General features: G+C 32.3%; 2 protein-coding genes across 2 annotated transcripts in view; both read left to right on the forward strand.

Annotated features, from left to right (window-relative positions):
- The first annotated feature begins 3,017 nt into the window (after nt 1–3,017).
- On the forward strand, nt 3,018–16,528 carry LOC113400534 (cyclin-dependent kinase 5 activator 1). The gene is made up of 2 exons (XM_026640136.2): nt 3,018–3,783; nt 14,689–16,528. The coding sequence occupies exons 1-2, from the start codon at nt 3,073–3,075 to the stop codon at nt 15,067–15,069; spliced, it is 1,092 nt and encodes a 363-aa protein (XP_026495921.1). The 5' UTR covers nt 3,018–3,072; the 3' UTR covers nt 15,070–16,528.
- A 4,398-nt stretch (nt 16,529–20,926) lies between these two features.
- LOC113400449 (chromosome transmission fidelity protein 18 homolog) overlaps nt 20,927–21,851 on the forward strand; it is a 35,778-nt gene continuing 34,853 nt past the window's right edge. Inside the window, exons 1-2 of the mRNA XM_064217550.1 lie at nt 20,927–21,063; nt 21,147–21,567. Of these exons, the coding sequence (XP_064073620.1) occupies nt 20,976–21,063; nt 21,147–21,567 (509 nt within the window). The 5' untranslated portion in view covers nt 20,927–20,975. The remainder of the gene's footprint in view (nt 21,064–21,146; nt 21,568–21,851) is intronic.

A 21,851-nucleotide genomic window follows, 5' to 3' on the forward strand; every position in this document is an offset into this window, starting at 1 on the left:
AGAGTTACTTTCACGTTTATAATATTAGTATATATGTCACATTGAACATCAATGTTTATAAATTTTCTTCAACTTTTATAAAAAACGAAGCAATTTTATAAAAGCTAGTAATATTAAGCCCGTGAGAGACAATGGAAGTTTTCCTCATTTCGTTCAATTTATGCAGAGCTAATGCAACATGACGCGTGCCTCGGCGTGAGCAATGAACTGTAATGACTTGTTCAGAATATTCAGGATTTAATAACTATGCATTGATCCTTGGATAGGTTTTCTTTAATAAAATAATATTAAAATATAAGTTATATTCGAGTAACCAAATTAGCATTGGCGTTTCACGAGATAACGTAAAATGTAAATTAACTTAATTTTTTTAGATTCAATAGAAAAATAAAAAAGAATAGAGTCTTGGGACACCCGGTAAGACCGAAATTGTTTTCGTTAAGTAAGTATTAAATGACAGACACCATAAAATAAATCAACTACGTTTGAGAATAATTCAATGCTAAGAAATAAAATAATTATAAATAATTTCATGTTAATAAAAACAATAATAAAATATAGCTTTAAATTATATTATTTAAAACTGTATACTATAGCCAGAGATAGAGAAAAAGTGAAAGAGAGAGATAGGTCGCCTGGAGGGAGCATAACGCTTTTCCCTTCCATGACGATTTCTGCCAGTTTACTCTGGTGTAAGCCGCGTAAAAGAACTGGTTTCCAATAATAATTAAAATACATAATTTATTAATATTCTAGGCTTATTTTTAATCTGTATCTTTTTATTTTTATATTAAAAATGAAGTCCTCCTATTAATTTTGGTTACGGTGTCTATTCTCAAAGAAAACTAACCAACAATATTAATGGTGTGCCACAAGTTTACGCCAATACATGTGCAATAGATAAACAGTCAAAGCTGACAACGCTGGCTCGTTTGTTTTAGTGCTTAAGTAGTGCGACACTCTATTACAATACATAAGATATATAAATAATCTAAATATATAATAATATAAAGGTACCAATCCACTAGACTAATTAGACAGGCAAATCAAACCTTTATAAGTATTTTATAATCTTATACAAAATAACATACTTATTTATTGTTGCTATGCGCGCCACACACAATAGCTACTAAAGATATTGACAAAGTAGTCCAGTGACAACTTTAAACTTTGCTATGTCTATCGCTAAAAAGCGATCAAAGGAATTCACTTAAATAAATTTAAAAACAAAATGTGTTGTTGCATAAGGACTGTTATATTGGATCGCCCATATGAATTTGCGACTGTTATCCAATGCACCAAAGAACTATTTTGGTACTCTATTAAATCGATAAAGGAAATTATCAATTGTATTCAGGGCCGGACCGTAAGTTTAGAGGGTCCTGGACTAACACTACTTAGGGGCCCACCTAAGACATATCCGAACGTAGATTTGAAACCATACGACCTGTTTAATTTAATTAAGTTATGGATTATTTCGGATTATCGTCTATTTTTGACTTTGACTTGACTTAGCTGGGGCCCCTTTGAATCAACGGGGCCCTGGGCTGAAGCCCAAAAAGCCATATGGTAGATCCGGTCCTGATTGTATTGAGTCTAATAAAATAATATTGATTCCTATCGAAAAGAAACAAGGGTAGGAAGAAATAAACAAAAGTCCCAGACCATTTTAATATTGTAACAATTTATACAAATTTGTTTTCATAGATTTCACAGATTTAAAAAAAATATATTATTTTTTTAATTAAGATAATATACTTTTTTCATTGGTATGTAAAGATTTTATTTTATAATATTACAAGGCATTTGATGCTTACGACTTAAATGTTCTTTTTCATTAAAACGTTTGTGCAATTTTTGAAATAAGAATAAATGATAATTATGACGTCACGGTATAAACGGACAAGTATCATCATATGCTTATTGGAAATTTGTTACCGCTGTTGTTTCGATTTGAAGGGTACTTGCTTACTCTAGCTCACTTGAGCAAGTGAAATACACGCTAGAGGTCTAATTAGCGGTGTATTATCAATGTCAGGGCCTAAAGTAAAGCATCTAGAATTACGAATTTCAATAGCCCACACCACAAGAGTATTATATTACGTATGTATGTTACTTACTGATAATATATCATGCCATAGGTCGCATGTATATACATGTTTTTTTTTTATTTTAATATTTTTTAATCATATTCAAGGTGCGAATCTTTAATAATATATAAATAATAATGTTTGAATTATCTTTGTGGTAGGGCTCTGTGCAAGCCCCTCTGGGTAGGTACCGCCCACAGATCACAGATTATACTGCCAAACAGCAATATTTAGTATTGTTGTGTTTGGTTTGAAGGTTAAGTGAGCCAGTGTAAATCACTGCACACGGGACGTAATATTTTAGTTCCCAACGTTGATGGCACATTGTCAATGTAAGGAATTGTTAATATTCTAACAGCGCCAATAAGAGAAGTGGTGACCATTCACCACCATTATTATATAAATAAATAAGTAGTTACTTACATACATGTAAACTTAACTATTATTTTTATCATTTAATTAGAAAATCGTTTTTTTTTTAGTAAAATTGTATTCAGGTCAGTCGCTGCAGATGTAGATTGAATTTTGTCGACGAAAATACTACAGGGAAACTATTAGAGAGATTCGATTATAGAAAGCGTAGTCAGCTGTGCCGTCTGACGATGCCGCAATATTATATAACGACTGCAGGTTCATCATCTCGGTTCGATTGAATACCTTCGTATAGAGCTCAAATCAGAGTCGAGTCCATCGCTGTCGTATAACACTCGATGGACTGGACAGTGATAGGGCCGACCGGTTTAATTGGAACCGAGTGGATTCTCGATCAGTAATTCCGTGATTTACCGCGGAGGTGGTGTTGTTTACCGGGCGGCGGGCGGCAGTGCGCGGGCGGGCAGGGTGTCGCGCGCGTCGTGGGGCGGCGGCCCGCGGTCAGCTGGATGCGCGCGCCGCGGTCGATACGCACGTGGCGCAGGGCGCAGGCGCGCGGCTATCGAGCCCGCAAACGGGCCGCTGCCACCGCGAGCCACACACGCGATGCATGCGGGCACCTAGCGGATACACGCGCGCGGGCCTCATGGGCACCGTGCTGAGCTTCAGCCCGCGAGAGCGGCGACCGCCCGCAGCCGCTCCACCGCCCGATCGCGCCGCGCTCGCTTATTCCTACGAACGACTCAACAACGCTAAGAACAGAGAGAACCGCGATGAGCGTACACGGGACGAGCGTCGCGCCACCCTCGACGATGCCGCCAAGATTATCTCAGAAAAAACCGCCCTCGAGAAAAACCTCAAGAAGCATTCGTTGTTTATCAACGCGCTATCATGGAAGAGGTTCTCAACCGCCAATAATAATAAGAAAAAGTTAGAATGCAAGAGCAAGAGCGTTTCGACGTTCCGGGCGCCTCTCACAGACAATGCCCCACTCGATAGGAACAAGAACGTCAGCGTCGGTGGTGCGATATACGCGCGGGCACCGGTGGCACCTCTTCCACCACCGCCGACGGAGGTAGCGCGCACTAATGCGCTAAATAACAATGTGTGCTACGCGGAGAAGCTACCTACGACAGCAGTGGGGACGGCCCCGGTGCCGGCGCCGAGGAAGACGGTGATACAAGCATCGACATCGGAGCTGCTCAAGTGCCTGGGCATGTTCCTGCATGCGCGGTGCCACCGCCTGCGCGACTTCCAGGCTGGCGACGCCGTGATGTGGCTGCGAACTGTCGACCGATCATTGCTCCTGCAAGGTTGGCAGGTAACTATGCTTGAAATTAACTTTCTAAAATAACATCATTTGAATCGTTTAATAATAATAATAATATAATTTTGTATCCATCAATAAATGCTTGAGCATTTTTTTTCTCCTTCACTTAATCAGTAATTTCTATTATTCCGATTAATGTCCTGCGCATTGCGCAATTTTATCTAAATATGATACATTTCATAAATTAGGTCTAGGTACTTATGACGTCCATATTTCTAAGAGAAGGTGAGTGTATAGCATCTGCATCGTGTCCGTGACATGTTTGTGAGATGTGGAGAGTACTTCCATAGCCATGAATGCGTAATACAATTGTTCAGCCTAATCGTAGTGCTATCATTAATACACCACATTAAAGTAATTACCTTTGCAATTGTAACGCGTCCTTGTTATTAATAAATTATGTAATAACGCAACAGATAATTTAAAAAAAAAAAAACAATTTACTCAAAAAAATATAGTTTTTCTAAATTTCTTGACGTTTCGTCTCACTAATTAATTTATCGTCTGAATTATCTTAAGGTATCTAACGTTATATACTTAAAAATTAATCAATAACGATAATTAGGATATGTAAACAGTGGGCGGATAACATTACACTTTAAAATTGTGCGATAAGTATGCTTAATGACAGGCAGTTATAATCTTTTATTTAAGGTGAAGGTTTACGTAAGAATTTTTCTTTATTGTTTGCATCGGGGCATTCATTTTTTCTTTTATTTGATTAAGTAAGGCATCCATAAAAGTAAAAATGATAGAAATGTCTTATTAGTATAAAAGTAAGCCTGTTAATGGCAAATGCCCAGCCGTGGGACGTACATTTTTCTCGAATGGAGAAGTTTTGGAGCTTATTCCACCATGTTCGTGGATGTACATGGGACAACATTTCATCCAAAACATGTAGGTTTCTCGACATTGTTTTGTTTCACCGTAAAACACGAGAGATAAATTAATAATAATAATGATTTAGTTCAGCTAGTTTTTATAAATTTAAACAATTAAACATATAAAAACTTTGTGGTTTGTCCGGACTTGAACCCGCAAGCTTCGGTTAACATATGTTTTAATTACTAGATCATCTGGGCTCGAAGCGACAATCTATACAATAATTACGTAAATAAAATGTCGGCGATAATTATGCGGGGAAAACTCCCCGAAGCGAGGCGAGGTCGCGATTTCCCGCTCCAGTTTGTACATACGCAGCGCTTGTGCTTCAGACAACACCTGACAACACCTCACGTTTTCATGCAGGTCTAAAAATAAATATTAAGTACGTACTACATATTATAAATAAATAGATATTTTTTATCTACAATTTGCGTTTTTTTATCGTTCCACTTTTAAATATATCGTTCTCTAAAGCAATGGTCAGCGAACTTACTGCCAAGGTTAATGATTTTATTTCCGGTTAAAACATAAAATGGCGACACTGTTTAAAAAAACCTTTGTAACTTTATGTTCCTTTATTAATAAAAAATGGTGACCGTGAATTTTTATTTTATTGCATAATAATTATGGTGCTATGGGATTTTTTTTTTGGCAGACAACCTGATATATGATCGTCTTTTTAAGGTAATATAAATAAAATAATCCTCATGTAAAACCATATTATTTTATTAATATGTACAACAGATTGAACATTTTTTTCAGTCGAGTGTTTGAATAATAAATTAAATTCTTTTGACCCCTTATAAAAAAGAAAAACAAGAAATACGATTATTAGGTAATCTGAAACCTAAATATCGATATATGTATATGAATGATAGGATTTAATGGAAAAACCCCGCGGAAGGAGTCGCCGGGAACGTGTAGTTTAATAAATGAATAGGTAGATATAAATGTCAGTCGTTAGTTCAAATGACGAACAACGCTGCGATTCGAAGTATCTCTTTTGTTTACAAAACCCACATCAGAGTAGCCTGGAAATAAAGATTACATTTCTTAAGAGGAGAATGGGTTTGTTTGCATAGCAGAAATAAATTGAGAGTTTCAGTAAAATATAATTATGTAAGTTAAAATCCTGCATCTGAAACGTACATTAATTAAATTCTACATGCGTTGCTGATGCCTTTTAAAACGACTCCATTTGGCTTTGAGGATTTCACATTTAATTTTGTATTTTATCAAATGTTACCATATACCATAAATATGAGCGCACAAGGTACATTTATTAAACTTTTAAAACAATTAAAAACTAAAAAATATAAATTAATTATTATTTATCAGGTAAATGATACATTATTTAACTTGGTTCAAGATAAGACATATAAAATAGTATACACATATATCTTGATACACTTTATAATATACTTGATACAATTATAACACAATTTTAAGCAGTTTTTTATCTGTGCAGAAACATTAGGATTTATAGATGACAATTTGTGACGGGAAATCGAAAAGTTTTCAGAAGATATTGTTTTTTTTTTATATTCAGTAACGTCCGTGATTAATTAGTCAGAAGTTTACTGAATATTGGGTTTAAAAATCGATTATCTATAAATATCGATTTCATCCCTGATTTAACATTGTGATAAGAGCTGGGTAGTAACCAATAATCTTACCGCCAAACAACAATGCTTTCTATTAGCGCCTCTTTGCCACACAAATGATAACATTCGTAACGCTAAAAAAAATCATTATACTTTAACATACTAACCACTAAATCGATCATGAATTTTGGATACTCTTTGTAAGGGGTACAGATAAAAACAAAGGGTTCTTAACGCCTTCAATGAATCATGTAAAATAATAATACAAAAGATTAGATGGTCTTGATATTTCTATTAACTGTAATTAGGTGAAAATATTTCAGACAGCGTATTTTATAGCAATAATATAATATTTTCCCATTTTATTATTAGTAATACAATACTAGTAAAAATATTGTCCTTTTTATTTTTATTTTATTTTACTTAAAAAAGATAATCTAGGTTTTAATATAATAATTTGTTTCAGTTTACATGTAATATTATATTTATATGGTCTATTTATATTTTGATATTTTAATGATCCTTACAATATTATAATAACCTCATTATGGACAGGCTGACCTGATACTATCCAGACCCGTCTGAGAATCCAGAATCCAACTAAAATCAATTCACAAATACAACGAAGGTAACTGGCACTCAACAATGAAGAAGTCACGATAAAAAAAACAGAAGAAAAATTTTAGTTCTGAAATTCGATCGTAATACTGGCCAAACATAAAAATGCAGGAAAAACAAACTAAGAAACTTGCTATTATAGATGTTTAAATTTGTCTGGATTGTTAATTGTTTTAGGTTTCAAAGATAAATTTCATTTCAAAAAACATTTGTGTAGATTTGAAAGATCGAATATTAGCCCAGAATTTTGAATTTTTGCTTATTTTTTTTTACATTAAAGTCATGTATTGTTTATCTAAACTAATCTAAATTATTACTTTAGTCACTTGAAGTTGAGTTAGTCTTTTTTCGTGGCAAGAAAACGACCCAAAAGACAGATAGGGTTTAAAAAATTAATTGTCTTTAATGTCGAATATCAAAATAGGCCAATATCTAAAATTTTACGATTAAATTTACTTCGATTTTCAAGTTTGTTTTTCTCATAATATTAGAGATAATAACTGTTCTTATTGGATTTTGGTAAAAGGAAAACTTAAAGCATGGCGAAGAACGGTTTCTCAATCGAGCATTCCATGAATTCCTGGAAGCTTCTATTGAATAAATATTTAACCTGGCCACGTGTTCTAGGAAGCCATAAATAATTTAAAACCTTCAATTGATCTGGTAAATGTCCAAAATATATATTAGTCTCACCTAGCCGAATATTTCAACTAGTTATAAATAAATACAATGATAACATTTTATTATTAGATTAAAACATTTTAAATATATCTCAACGCTTTACGGTAAATTTTTTATCGAGACATTATTTAAAAATAAAACATTTGAATGAAAAACTTTGCTCCTGTAAGATTTTACATGTGTTGTATGTACCACACCAACATTGGTTATTTTTAAATTAGGAAGCCTAAAAGGAGCAAGTGAGCTCGTCGCCCTTAGATACGGGCGTTCCAAGAATTATAAGCCACTTTTTGTATCCTCAATTTGCCATCGATTATGGGGTCTTAAATGTCATATCACTAGTGTCTATAAGTACTCTAACTCACTAAGCTGAAACAGCAATAAAAAACAGTAATAATATGTATTATATTGTTTTTCGGTTGTATAAATAGTGGGTGGCACCCAACCTGATGGCCAGACAAAGTCCTACCAGTGGTGGTACTGTCTTTTGAAGACTATAATTATGAGTAAATTAATTCTGAATGGTTGTAGTAAGTAATTTATAGTTTATAACATTTAAAATTCAGTCACACAAAATGTTTAAAAAAAACATATGAGTTTAAATTATGAAAACATTAATGAGATCTTAATTAAAATCATCGTGATTTTTGATTTTTTATTTTATATCCTGTTATAATAAACGATTCTATGGGTCATTTTCAAAGAGCACGTAACGTTAATTTTATATCAACCTATGATATAAAATTAAAATGTTATTTAAGATAGAAAAAATATAATATAGGATTTTCACTGGGTAGAGAATAAACGATTCGAAATTGTTTCGACAAGCTCTCTCGTGATAATCTCTCGTGAATATTGCGGATTCCGGGGATAGTATTTTACTACATAATTAATACAAGGAGCAGGGATAGAATAAAATCTACACCTAGTTCTTAATTCATATAAACGATTAAAGGCTCATTTTACTTCACACTACCTAAACTCTAAATATAAAACGGCAAAGTAAGAAGTAATTTATTTCATAATAAAATACCAAAATTACATTATACAATTTTAAATTTTTTATTCCATTGATTTAATGTTAAACATCACGTGACAATAATCCCGTTATTATATCAGCCCTTTCATGCATTTTAATTTATTTGCGTCACGACTGTATATTGATATTTAATTAGGTCATTAAACCCTTCAGATACATATATTATACGACGTAACCATTAATGTTATAAATACCTTATGACATTTAAAGAATACTCCCCTATTAAGTGAATTTTTTTGAGAAAAATATAGGGATTAGTTGAAAAAATTGTACATGCTGTTTTGATTAACATAAAATATTTTTTGATTTAGTATGAACATTTTTAGTAGAAGCTATTTTTGTGACGTATTTATGAAAAAGCTATGCATTCCAAATATGATATTTATAATTACTAAACTGCTTTATTAAACATCGTTGCGTGTAAGGTAACAATTATATTTAAAAGTCAATTGAAATAATATTGAATGTAGTAAATTCAGATAATGTATAAAGATGATCCTAAAAAAAAAATAGAATAATTCTTTTAAGTATTTAGTAATTAATGATTATGTTTATTCCTTCCCTAATTTTATCTTATAATGAAATGGTAATTGATTATTCAAAAATTTTGGTACGGTTTTTTTCTTAATTCTAAACAAAGCATTTTAATTTTTGGAATATCAGGCGGAAATATAACGGAATAAAATTTACAAGTGCAACGTGGAACAAAAAGTTTTTCATTGAACTCGCATTCTATGAAATACGTAAAATGCTTAATTTAATTGGATTAGCTTGTAGCGTTCTACTAGCTAACGTCTTTGAATGGGCGAATGATGCAGATATTCTGCAGTGAAATGATATAACAAGTCAGCGAGATGTGGAGCCAGAAATTATTAAAAATAACTGTATTCAATATGAATTTTTGTAACATTTCTAGAATACGTTTGGTTAACTTTCAAATTGAAATTTAACAAGTGAATGCCAAAACGGCATGAAGTCGTGATATCTTTTTTGTTTTTCGAATTCACTATAATATTAATAATGTAAATGAACGCCGTATCAATATCCCACTGCTGGACTGAGGGCTCCTGTACTCTCGAGAAGAAAGTTTGAATCTTATTCCATCACGCTTTTCCAAAGCGGTTTGGATGCACATGGAACAGGTTTTCTTTGGTCGAGTATGAAATCATTATGAACCCAAGTAAAGCACACGAAAACTCAACAGTTCGTGACCGGTTTTAAGCCATCATTTTTGAATTTCCAGGAGCGCTTGACAAATGATATGAATATTACTTGGTATTGTAATTGTACGAAAGCAATGGACTCATTATCGACTTTGACAAAAAAGGTGACATTAGCTTTCAGTCATTTTAAGTTTTATTACTCTGTAAGTAACCGCCTATTAATATAAATTAATTAATTTTTTTTTGTATTAAGTATTTAATGATATTACTTTCAACTTATTAAGTTTATTTCACAAATAATTTACTAATAATGACAAGCGACATTTATAGGTAGACTCTTCGTCATGCCAATCGATTCTCAACTATGTTACACGTGCCGCTTATGAATATTTAATCTCCAACTTATATTAGTAGTGGGTGGTTAATTTTGTCTTGACATTTGATAAATATAAAGTAGGAACAATACAAATCAAAATGTCGTCAAGTATATTAATTAGTAGCTATTAGATTTAATTATACCACGTGTTTCAAATTTCTATCATATTAAAAAAAATACTCCATATAATATTCCGTTTATACAGTTAAAATACAGTAGGTATATAATTATACTGTAAATATTATCAGGTTACAATATTTAGACATGTTTAATTAACACTACGGACTAGACTGTTGTCATGGAATAGACGCGTCGAAATCACAGCGATGCGCGTGTAATATATACATACTGACATACATACATATTCTATATGGGGAGGGCTAAATATATAATGTACGTAGCGTAGGTACCTTAAAATAATTTCTAGTAATATAGTGTAACGAGATTATACATATAATAAATAAATGTTACGTGGTATACAGTTATATACCTATGTATATTACAACTTATAAATGTTTGTAAAATCTATAAAACAAAATAGACCTTTACGATACTTTAAGGTCAGAACCATTGATTATTCAAGCTACTTCACAGACTACTAAATGTCCCATAGCTGATCATACTCTTCGTTTAGGAAGAAGGTTTGGACGTTAATATGTTCTAGCCACTGGAACAATTTAGCTCAGGAGTATATGTTTATATATTCTTCGATTATAATGCTACCTACTTTAAAATCGTTATATCCTCATAAATTCCACAAGCAAGGTAAAAGTAATGTCTTAAATATATCAAGGCAAAAAGCGCTACTCAACTTGATAGCATAATTTTTCACCTCCAACAGCGGTTACGTTCATTCAATATGGATGGAGCGACCCCTCAATCGATACTCGTCTACGCTTTCTTGGCGTGTCGGGGTTTGTTTAGAGCGAGACAACGATATTGCGTGAGCCGTACTTATGTGTAAAGAGAAGCCATTAAAGAAATACGCAGTATAATCAATAGGAAAATAAATAGTAGCGAACAATACTTTACGAAATTTATAAAAATAAATATTGTAATTTTTTTTATTTTTTATTATTATACTTGAAATGTAAAGTACCCTTATGTTAAAAACAACAATTAAGGTCTGAGGCTGTCTTCTATATATAATTAGTTTCTAGGTAGCTATATAAAATCAAATAAAAATATTCTTTATTCAAGTAGGGTCATAAAAGCTTAACAAAAAATTGTGAATCGTCATGTTAGAGGTGTTGAAGCAAAAAGAAACATCTAAACGATAAAAATGATTTCATTACTAATTTGAATGTTTAATAGCTGAAATTCAAATTTCTTTATTCAATGTGGATGCATTACACTTACGTATTTATAGTCAACGTAAAAACCACCGCTTCGACAAAGACAATAAATTGAACCGAGGAGTGCCGGTGAAAAAGATTTTTGTCTAATTTTGTAATTGTTTACAATATTCAATATTATAAAAATTAGCCAGGAGTTAATCGGTAGATTTTCAAATTAACATACATTACATAAAATACAGGAAACGTTTGACCAATTGAGGTCATAATATAGAAGAATGCTTGATGCGAAAAGAGAATAACATAAAATCTGACAGCTTAGATTTTATTAATCTTATCTTTTCGTAGGCAAGACAAAAATATAAAGTGAGCTTATTACATTGGTAAACGTTTGAATTATGTAAGTAATAATAATTTTTTTGATAGAGCTACGAGATCTCTACATCTACGAAACATTTGCCCAGCTTTCTACGCAGTGTTATGTTATGTTTGTTATAATCTATGCTACAAGGTACCGAATAATGTAAAATTAATTACATATTTATAAACGAGAGTAGAGAAATGTTCGTAGCTTACTCATACTCATTGTACAACCTTTATGACTCTATCCGCGTCTGATTTATGTTTCGGTTCAATCCCCTAAGCATTACAAGCCCTCGCCCTCGGTGGCAACCAGTGTTCAAGCGATCTCTTTGCAAAAAAGGTTTTTATTGTGTCCAAAAATTGACCAACATCGGCCCGCCAATGCGTGGCAACCGTGTTTTTTCACCCACGGCGCCCTGGTTTAAAACAGACCAGTTTCGAGTAAAACCCGAAACTTTATAAAATTCACGCTTAATAAGATAGTAATCTAAATTTTAAGCGGTTTAAACTGCGAGGCGATTCTTATATAATATGATACCCTTAAATCATCTTCGAAACATGCTGCATCTTGTCGTAGTTTTATGTTTATCGGTTTAGTCGCTTTTTTAGTTACGCATTCCAATAAAAACATCATTTCATATATTATTCTAAATATCCAATTTCATTGCGATCTTAAAATGAATATGTATAGTATGATACAAATAATACATAATTATTTATAACAATATCCTGACACACTGCTGATTATAAAGTAAATATCATTTTATGGCTGTAATACAATTCTTGCAAACAGTTTTCTTTTACATTGTTTACAATGGGTAGATATCCCCGGGATAAGCGAATTTCCTCGCGTGAAGGGCTTCGTTTGTATTGGCCTTTGGATATAACCCTACCGAATAAAGTGTTAATATTTGATAATGTTTGTTTACATTTACTTACTAGGCCTTATTCGAAATTTGATACGAATTTTGAACAAAAATATATATTAATGTAATCTTTAAAATAATGTATTACATTAACAGCCTGTAAATTTCCCACTGCTGGGCTAAGGCCTCCTCTCCTTTTGAGGAGAAGGTATGGAGCATATTCCACCACGCTGCTCCAATGCTGGTTGGTGGAATATCAATGTGGCAGAATTTCGTTGAAATTAGCCACATGCAGGTTTCCTCACGATGTTTTCCTTCACCGCCGAGCACGAGGTGAATTATAAACACAAATTAAGCACATGAAAATTAAGTGGTACTTGCCTGGGTTTTAACCCGAAATTATCGGTTAAAATGCACGCGTTCTAACCACTGGGCCTATACCTATACCTACTGTTAATTTGTTGTGTTTTTTTGCATCTTATGGATAAATGGCCCACCTGATAGTAAAAGATCCCCACTGCCTATAGATATTAGCTAATAAACCACTCCTTACATCGCCAATGCGATACCAACCTTGGTAACTAAGATGTTATGTCCCTTACATTATTTCACTGGCTTACTCACCCTTTAACCCAACACAACAATACTAAGTGTTGCTGTTTTGTGGTAGAATCTATGACAAGTGGATGATGACCTACCTATGGTTGCATAAAGTCCTACCACCAAGTGTGAGCACTCGCACGATCTGGGGTCTACAATAAATCACTGTGTCTACAGCTATCAGCCTTTTCTCGTTCCACTTGTTAATAAAAATAACTTATTTGAACAAACAACAGTGCGAAGAATGTGCAAAAAAAACTTGTTAAACATAAAATGTTTCATGGAAAGATGCATAAAATTTTTTCATTGATTAATGATAATTATATTTTAAAAATATTTTTGGTATTCAAAATTAAAAACGTATGTATTATATACTCATTCTAAACTTAATTGAATTGGTAACACTTGTCAAAGTCAGGTTTATTAACCTGACTAAATACTGAACGCTCATTGGTTGCCTGTTGATTTTCAGCTAGAATCGACCAATTCAAATTCAGTTTAAAGTAAATATAGTTAATTGGACTTTCACGAACGTTTCGGACAACAGATTATTTCAACTATATAAATGAGAACGAATGAATTGAGCAAAATATCGGCATTTTTTTAATCCTTTTTTTTGTTTTTTTTTTATATCTGAAAATTTAATTCATTCTTTATAAACAAAAGTTATTAATTCCTTTTTTCAGACCTTTTCTTATTTATTGATAGTTATATAAAATGTACTATAAAATAATATTATTCACAATTTAATCTATAAAATTTAATAAATATTCAATAAAATAAAGTATAACTGTATTCTAGTTTCTATAAAAAACCGCGAAATGCTATAAATATAAATTTTATTAATACTCTTCAAGTTGATCTAATTTTATGAAAACATATATTTTATTATTGTACACCATATGTAAAGTGAAAGTTAATAACACTAGATTTTAAAATGTATTATATTAATATACATAATAAATATTATAAGCAAAACTTTGTGTCATTCCTTAATTTAAATTGATACACAGATAATTAATAATTATTCAAATTCTAGGTTATAAATTCACAACATTCACTAAGAAACCTCAAATGATATTCTAGTGACACGTGTATTTTTCTAATACGATTATCACACAGATCAATATCAACGTAATATAGGTCACTTGAAGGTGAATAGGGCTTAATTAGTCTTTGCAATTATTCTGTAGCTGACCATCAGAAATAATGGAATATGGATAGCTGAAATTACATTTTTTTTTTACGTTTTTATCGAGGCCAAAGAAATGCAAATAACTGATTAGGTGTCGTAAATATTATTTTAGTGTAAGTGTTGGTGCATGTAGTTTTTTAAGTAGACTTTTATTTTATTTTTAAAAAAATCTTTTAAAAATGTGATTTCAATTGAAACTGTTTAATTTCAGGACGTGGCGTTTATAAATCCAGCTAATGTGGTCTTCGTGTACATGCTTGTTCGTGAGCTGGTCGACGGGGAGCGGATAGCCCGTCCACAAGAGCTGCAGGCCGTGGTTCTCACCTGCCTGTACCTCTCCTACTCTTACATGGGTAACGAAATTTCCTACCCCCTCAAGCCCTTCTTGGTAGAGGACTCAAAGGACAAATTCTGGGATCGTTGCCTTCTCATCGTCGACAGACTCTCATTTAACATGTTAAGAATTAACTCCGAGCCTGGTTTCTTCACTGAGGTGTTCACAGAGCTGAAGGCGTGTGGCGCTGTGGATAGCCCCCCGCCGGCCCCTCCACACCCCGCCCCCGCCCCCCCACACGCTATGACAGCTGCCTGACATACAGAGGTTGCTGTGCTCAGGCTAGCACTAACAGACCGCCCAAGTCGTGTTTGATGTCGGCTTTTTACTACAGAAGCTCTTGGTCAATCGTCGATTGTAAAGTGGACGACTAATCACACGTATAGATAATTTATAACAGAATTGAATATAAATTAATATTGTATAACCTCGTGTGATCGATGTATGCAAGGCTTGTATTAGACAAAATTAAATTTCTTTAGATTCCTTTAACTAAATTCCAAGGAAATAAAGCCTTATTTATATCATAAATGTTAAAATATAAACGATCAATTGCTAAGCATTTAACGTTTTCATATGATTGACCGAGATTTTCTAATGAAAGTAGTATAAAACAAAATGGCGGTTACTATAACAGATCTAGACGAAAGCATAATATTCAAAAGATTTTAAAATGTGATAATAGCAGAAAAATGCAATTATTAAGATCATTTTAAAGAAAATCGTGAAATGTCACGATTCATATAACACATTACTGATGCAGTCCCGGTTTATAACTTATAGAACTGTTTCACTTAAAATAAAAAAGCAACTTTACCTCATTTTGTTTAGTTAGAAACAGTTCTATAAATAACAGCCAATCCAAACACTTGATTAAAAACATCAATAATTTCCAATTTGACTTTCGAACGTAACGGTAAGAGAATATAAAATGGCTACCCTCTCGTCGTACGTTTAGAAACAATTGAAACGATAGAACATTAATACGTTCACTTGTGAGCTCTTCACACTGAATAGTAAAACTGTACTTTCTATGTCTGTATTATGGTAGGTAATTGTCTGATAATCTTATTTTCCAAGCTGCTCACTCATAGCGGCGTTCTAGTCCAATAGCGCAGCGTTAGATAGTAAGTTAAGAGTTTCGTAATGTAGCGAATGATTGTATTGCCATATAGTTAGATGATATTAGCGAAATGTCTGGCAGGCGGGAGGATGCAATAATGCGGGAACACCGTCGTGATTTACCGGGAAACCCTTCTAAAATGTGTACGTACGTATGGCCGGCTCAAAGCGGAATGACCTATTAAGGCAATGAAATATATTGTATTTAAAAAAATAGGTGAAATTTTGCGAATGATTAAGCGTTTTGTACAGTAATAACGATTAAATATATTAAGTCCTAAATAATAGTCTAGTTTAGAAAAATGGCAGGTATTAAATACGCCTGAAGTGACACTCGGTCTAAATAACTGAACTTCATGTAGCTTAATACTTGAAATAAGATACTTATGAGCTCAGACTTGTAATATTGATGTCATAGTTACACTATAATGATAAAAATGTATACCTTAAGATATTGTTCTTGAATTTATCGCACTTAATAAATATTTACCAAATCGTTTGTTTTAAAGGTTATTAATAAATAAAAATAATTTATAGGGCGTGGCATTTCCAAATTATGAGGATTATTATATTAATACGATTTGTAAATTATGAGGCTATGATACGAATAAAATAGTAACGAAAAACCAGACTGAATATTGTCAACTACTAAATGTTCGCCAAATGGTGAAGTGTAAAATTAGATCTTACGAACACTGAGGTGTCTCGGTACTGAGTGTACCATTTATGAACCTTGGTGGTGAAACAGCTACCTTTTTTAATTCTGTGCATGCGATTGATAAATTTTCTATAACATTTGTTATAAGTTATACTTTTTAGTGAAAATATTGTAAAGATGCAGCATTGTTGTGACATGTAGTGTTTTCGTTTTAAATACTTGCTTTCATTGGCAATGACGTTAAGACTCGAGAAGATATTGGATTTAAAAGATAATTTAGTTTGCATCTTAAGTTCTTCTATAGAAAAAAAAGCGCGTGCAACTTTGTCCACGTGACCGAAGTTAAACGTCAGAGGCGTTTCACTAAAAGGTAACAACTCTAAGCACTGGAATTCAGGCAAATAATTATGTCCATTAACATTTTAGAGATTTTATTATAAAATCTCTAAAGTACCTACGAACTTTAAAGTAACATTTGCAGCAAGCAAATACTAATCCAAGACTAATGTATGTTCTAACAAAACACACGTAAACGTTGTTACGGATTTAATAATGGTAGAGTATTAAAAACGAAATTAACTGTGAAAAAAATATTGGCAACTGTATAAGGTACTTACATCTTCTAATGTTACTGCTCCATTTGCGTCCTTAGCCCTATACAGTATACATCATTAATATTACTAAGCATGAGATTGCACCCAATTGTGCACAATTAGCTAATCTCCCCTGTGAATGGCCGCGGTTGCTTAAATAGGTCAGGAGAACGACATCACAAATTATTTATGTGTAGCTTAAAGCATAATCTTTAATGCGATCATTAAGGTACAATTGGAGAACTAACAATAACGTTATCGCCGATGGAGTTGTAGCTTGCTGTACTTGAAGATACAGTAAGTCAAGAAAAAATACTTTTTTTTTTAAATTCAATATTATGAAGATGCAACATACAACTTTCAAAGGGCTTAAATCCTAAAACGCGGGCTGCAGCCAAGCGTAAAAGAGTATTATTATGAATATTACCTTGAACATGGTACAGATGACATAGTTCTAGAAAAGACTAACGTTATTGAATTATATTTAATATGATAAAGCATAGTTTTCATTGAAGAAAACAAAAATGTTGCATAATTTTTTTTTATATATTAAACCAAATGAATTTGTCTTCAAGAAAGCTTAATGCCTGGCCCTATATCATGATACATATAGAGGTTAAGATTTTTTTTAGTAATAAAACCGAGTGTCCTAATGTAAGGAAACTGTTTAGTCAAGTGAATGTCATAAGGATAGAAAAGTATTTATTGAATAAAAATAAAAGAATCTCAAAAAAAAATATTCCAAACTCTTAATTAATTGGGTAAAGTAGATGTCTGTGATGTTTATTGAATTTAAAAAGCTTTTGTTAGTGTTATTTACGAATATTGTTTTTTTTTTATGTTTTTTACTTTGCGATTTTTGTTATTCTAGTATATTGCCAGATTTAACATATAAGCTAACGATTAGGGTGACCATATAATTTGTTATCTAAAGTGTTACAATATCCCGTAGAATTAAAAATAATTTTGATGCCGTCTTTATAAATATGTCATAGCATTTATTTTCTAAAAATTTGTTATTGTTTATCCTGGCTGTTATTTTGTAATCATGCTAAATAAAATAAAAAAAAAGAACCTCATTCGGCCGTGTTGAGTGCTGATTGTATTATTATTTATTTTAAATTAAAATGTGGAATAATTAAGATAGTAATGTACATTCCAACTTAATTAATAATGATCTATTAAAAAATAAAATATAAGCCCCGAAATTCATTCATGTCCCAATGATCTCCCATAAATATAATTCGATATTTGGAAGTGTGGATGTGCAGATTTTGAAGGTAATAACAGTTCAGGTACCTCTTCTAATTATTCATGTAACTCACGTTTGTTAATTAACCTACTGTAAATAAAACCTTATTATTAAAAAAAATTTCGTATATACAAATGTGGTGTTTTATTTTTTTTAAATCGAATTAGTTCTTCGTCCCGGCCCCGCACGAGTACAAAAAACGTCTATTTGTACCTATCTTAAAGTTGTAACTTTAAGATTGAAAAACAACATAAAAACAAAAATTGTCGGGTTTACTGTAGTATAATATGCATATTAACTTTCTTTTTGAATCACTCTGTTTATTAATGACAAACAGGATTAAAATCCGTTGCGTAGTTTAAAAGATCTAAGCGTCGGCGGTAAGAGACTTTGTTTTATACTATTCTGAGATGCCTGTCTATGTCATTAAAACATCATTTTTGTATTTTTTAAATATAAATAAAATAATATAGATCAGTTAGACAAGGATTCTGTGATCTTGATTGTGAGCTGAAAAAAGTAAGAAAAAAGTAAGAATGCGTATTAAGTTGGCGAGTCTGATGGTGTTATGCGTATGTAAAAAAGTAATAAACAGAGGGCATTGACCTATATACTTCAAAATAACCGCAAATACCTACTATATAGCCTATTCGAACCACAAGTTCACAAAATCCAAATAAAAAATATTGGCATCGCAGACGCGATATCAGCGGTCGAAAGCTTGAATAATCTATGATATTAATTATGGATTTGCTTAGAAATGGCGTTTTAAACGTAGACGCCGTTGTTCTTGTTGTTTATCTTTCTTTGATTGGAATAAGCTATACGTTTCTCGCCACTAGCCTGAGTTATGAACATTTCACTACAGCTCGTCTTAGGCACAACAAGTACCCGAAATTGCTTGCAGTGTTGGGGCGACCTCACCTCCCAGCGATCGCACCAAAATAAGATTTTTAAGATACCATATCAGACGCATAACCGGTATTCCAAGACATGACTATTATTGGCGAAGCGCCCCGAACACATGGGCCCGGATTTTTTGTAATATCTGGATTAAAAGGAACCTGCTTCTCGATTTTTTTTTTAAGCTTTCGCTGTGAATTGAATTGCCATACTTTTGTTGTCAAGTTGGAGCAGTAACACATGGTGAACTTTGGGAACTGGAAAATTATCAGATTATTGTTATGTAATAAATAATTGTCTTGAAAGAAATTTTGACGAATTCTAAGTCATCCCTATCACCTCCTAACGGGAATACGTCGAATTACCAATAAAATCAAAAATCAAAATAGCCCTGTATATATCAGTAAATATAAGTTAATAGTTTGAATTCGTACAAGGAAGCTATTTACATAGGTCATTATGACCGAGGTTCACTCGGGAAGCTCCTTTGATCATTATAATATATTTAACAGCTTATTCGGAACAAATTAATTTTGAAATAAATTTAAGGATACTAAAGTAAACAAATTAAACATTTGTATGTAATTTTATTAATCCAATAAATATTAATAATGAACAAATACAAATCATATCTGATCATATTATGATCAGATTATGTAAATGTTATCTGTGAATATGAAACGGTTAATTGATTGGTGAATGTAATTCCACTTTTTAGTGAAACATATAGCTTTTCATTTTCATTACATTTTCAATCAGATTAAATCCAAGCTTTCATTTTCACTGTTTATCCTATATGACCTTTTAATATAAGTTTAGAATTATTAAAAATGTTTTATTAATGCTGACCGACAACTATAAGGAACTGGAAGCAAAATTGTATACTAAAAATGGTAATTTTTTTGTTCAATAATAAATGAATATCTACTCTTTTGCTATATTTCCTTTTATTTCACTGACTTAACTCAATTAAGTACCTTCATAAAAGTACTACGATTCTGTGAATACTAATCAATAAATTGGTGACGTCATCTGAGTTATATTCCTAGCGATTGTTCTAGGAATTTTAGGAATGTGTCAGGTAAGTCTTCGCCTTGTTTTAGATTTGGTATAATATGGAATCATTAGATATAGGAAACAAGTCTTCTTAATATTTGCAACTGTCACACAGGAAATTCGTTTAAAATCTTTACACTTAAATAATAAGCGATAATAATATAAAAGTACAGCGATGACGGTGTTTTCTCAAGGATATTATATTCGTAAATGTAATACAGAGTGTAATTTAACAGATTCAGAATAATTATTCTGTATTTTGACATACTCTTTTGAATTTCTTGACAATTTGTCATTATGACATTACTATTGTCAAATTTGACAGAAAAACATACACAAATCACAAACCAGCTGCGAGCCGAGTTTTGGCGGTTAAATATTTTATTTTAACTCTATAAGAAAAATTTAAATTTAATATTTGCCCTCGAACTACTTCGGTTAATAAAATAACATATTATTGAATATACATATTTAACAATTAAGATAAATTTGACTAAATTGTATTAGGTGAATCCTCAAGTTAAAAACCTTCAAAACTGCTTCATATAAGGAGTTAGTTAAGTAAAAGTAAACAAGCACAATGGGTGATTATCCGGATCCTGATGAAGAATATGAGCTCATGTATTCAGACGAGCTCGATTTATTACGTGACATGGATGAAAATTCAGGTAAGAGATTATTCAATTTAATAAGTATATACACTAAAATGCTGTGTACGAAAACATTAATAAGTATAACTATTAAATTTTAGATTCGAATCCGGTTCGAAAAAAATTGTTGCCCGCAAAGAGAAGCTTAGATTTTTCAAGTCCTATTGCCAATAAGATTCCAGTTGTTAATGAAACATGTAACACTAATGCTCCCAGCAATGAACATGTTTCAATCAGCTTAACTCCAAGCTTAACAGCTTTAGATGACGTCCTTTCTCCAAACGTCTCCAACAAGAGAACAGTTGAGGATTTATTTGGTGATATTAATGATATTGATTTTGATAATATACAATTGCCGAGTAAAAGACAGAAAACCGAGGAAGAAAGTGACATGGAGCTAATAGATAAAATAATTGAAAGTAGAAAACTGAGACAAATACTAGCTGAGCCAACTTCTAGAGGTATAGCTGATAGTGGTCCAGACTATGATATAAATGAGAATCTGACTACCAATGTTCCAACGTATGTATTAGTGTTTTTTTTATTATTTTTTTTTTATGTAATTGGTAGGCAGACAAGCATATGATCCCCCTGATCGTATGAGGTCACCACCACACTATAAATAATAACCATTCCTTACATTACACCAATGGGCCACCAACCTTGGGAGCTAAGATGTTATATCCCTTTTGCCTGTAGTTACACTAGCTCACACACCCTTCAAACCGGAACACAATAATACTGAGTATTGCTGTGTGACGATAGAATATCTGATGAGTGGATGGTACCTACCCAGATGGGCTTGC

This window comes from Vanessa tameamea, chromosome 17, assembly GCF_037043105.1.
Source record: "Vanessa tameamea isolate UH-Manoa-2023 chromosome 17, ilVanTame1 primary haplotype, whole genome shotgun sequence".
Lineage (NCBI taxonomy): Eukaryota > Metazoa > Arthropoda > Insecta > Lepidoptera > Nymphalidae > Vanessa > Vanessa tameamea.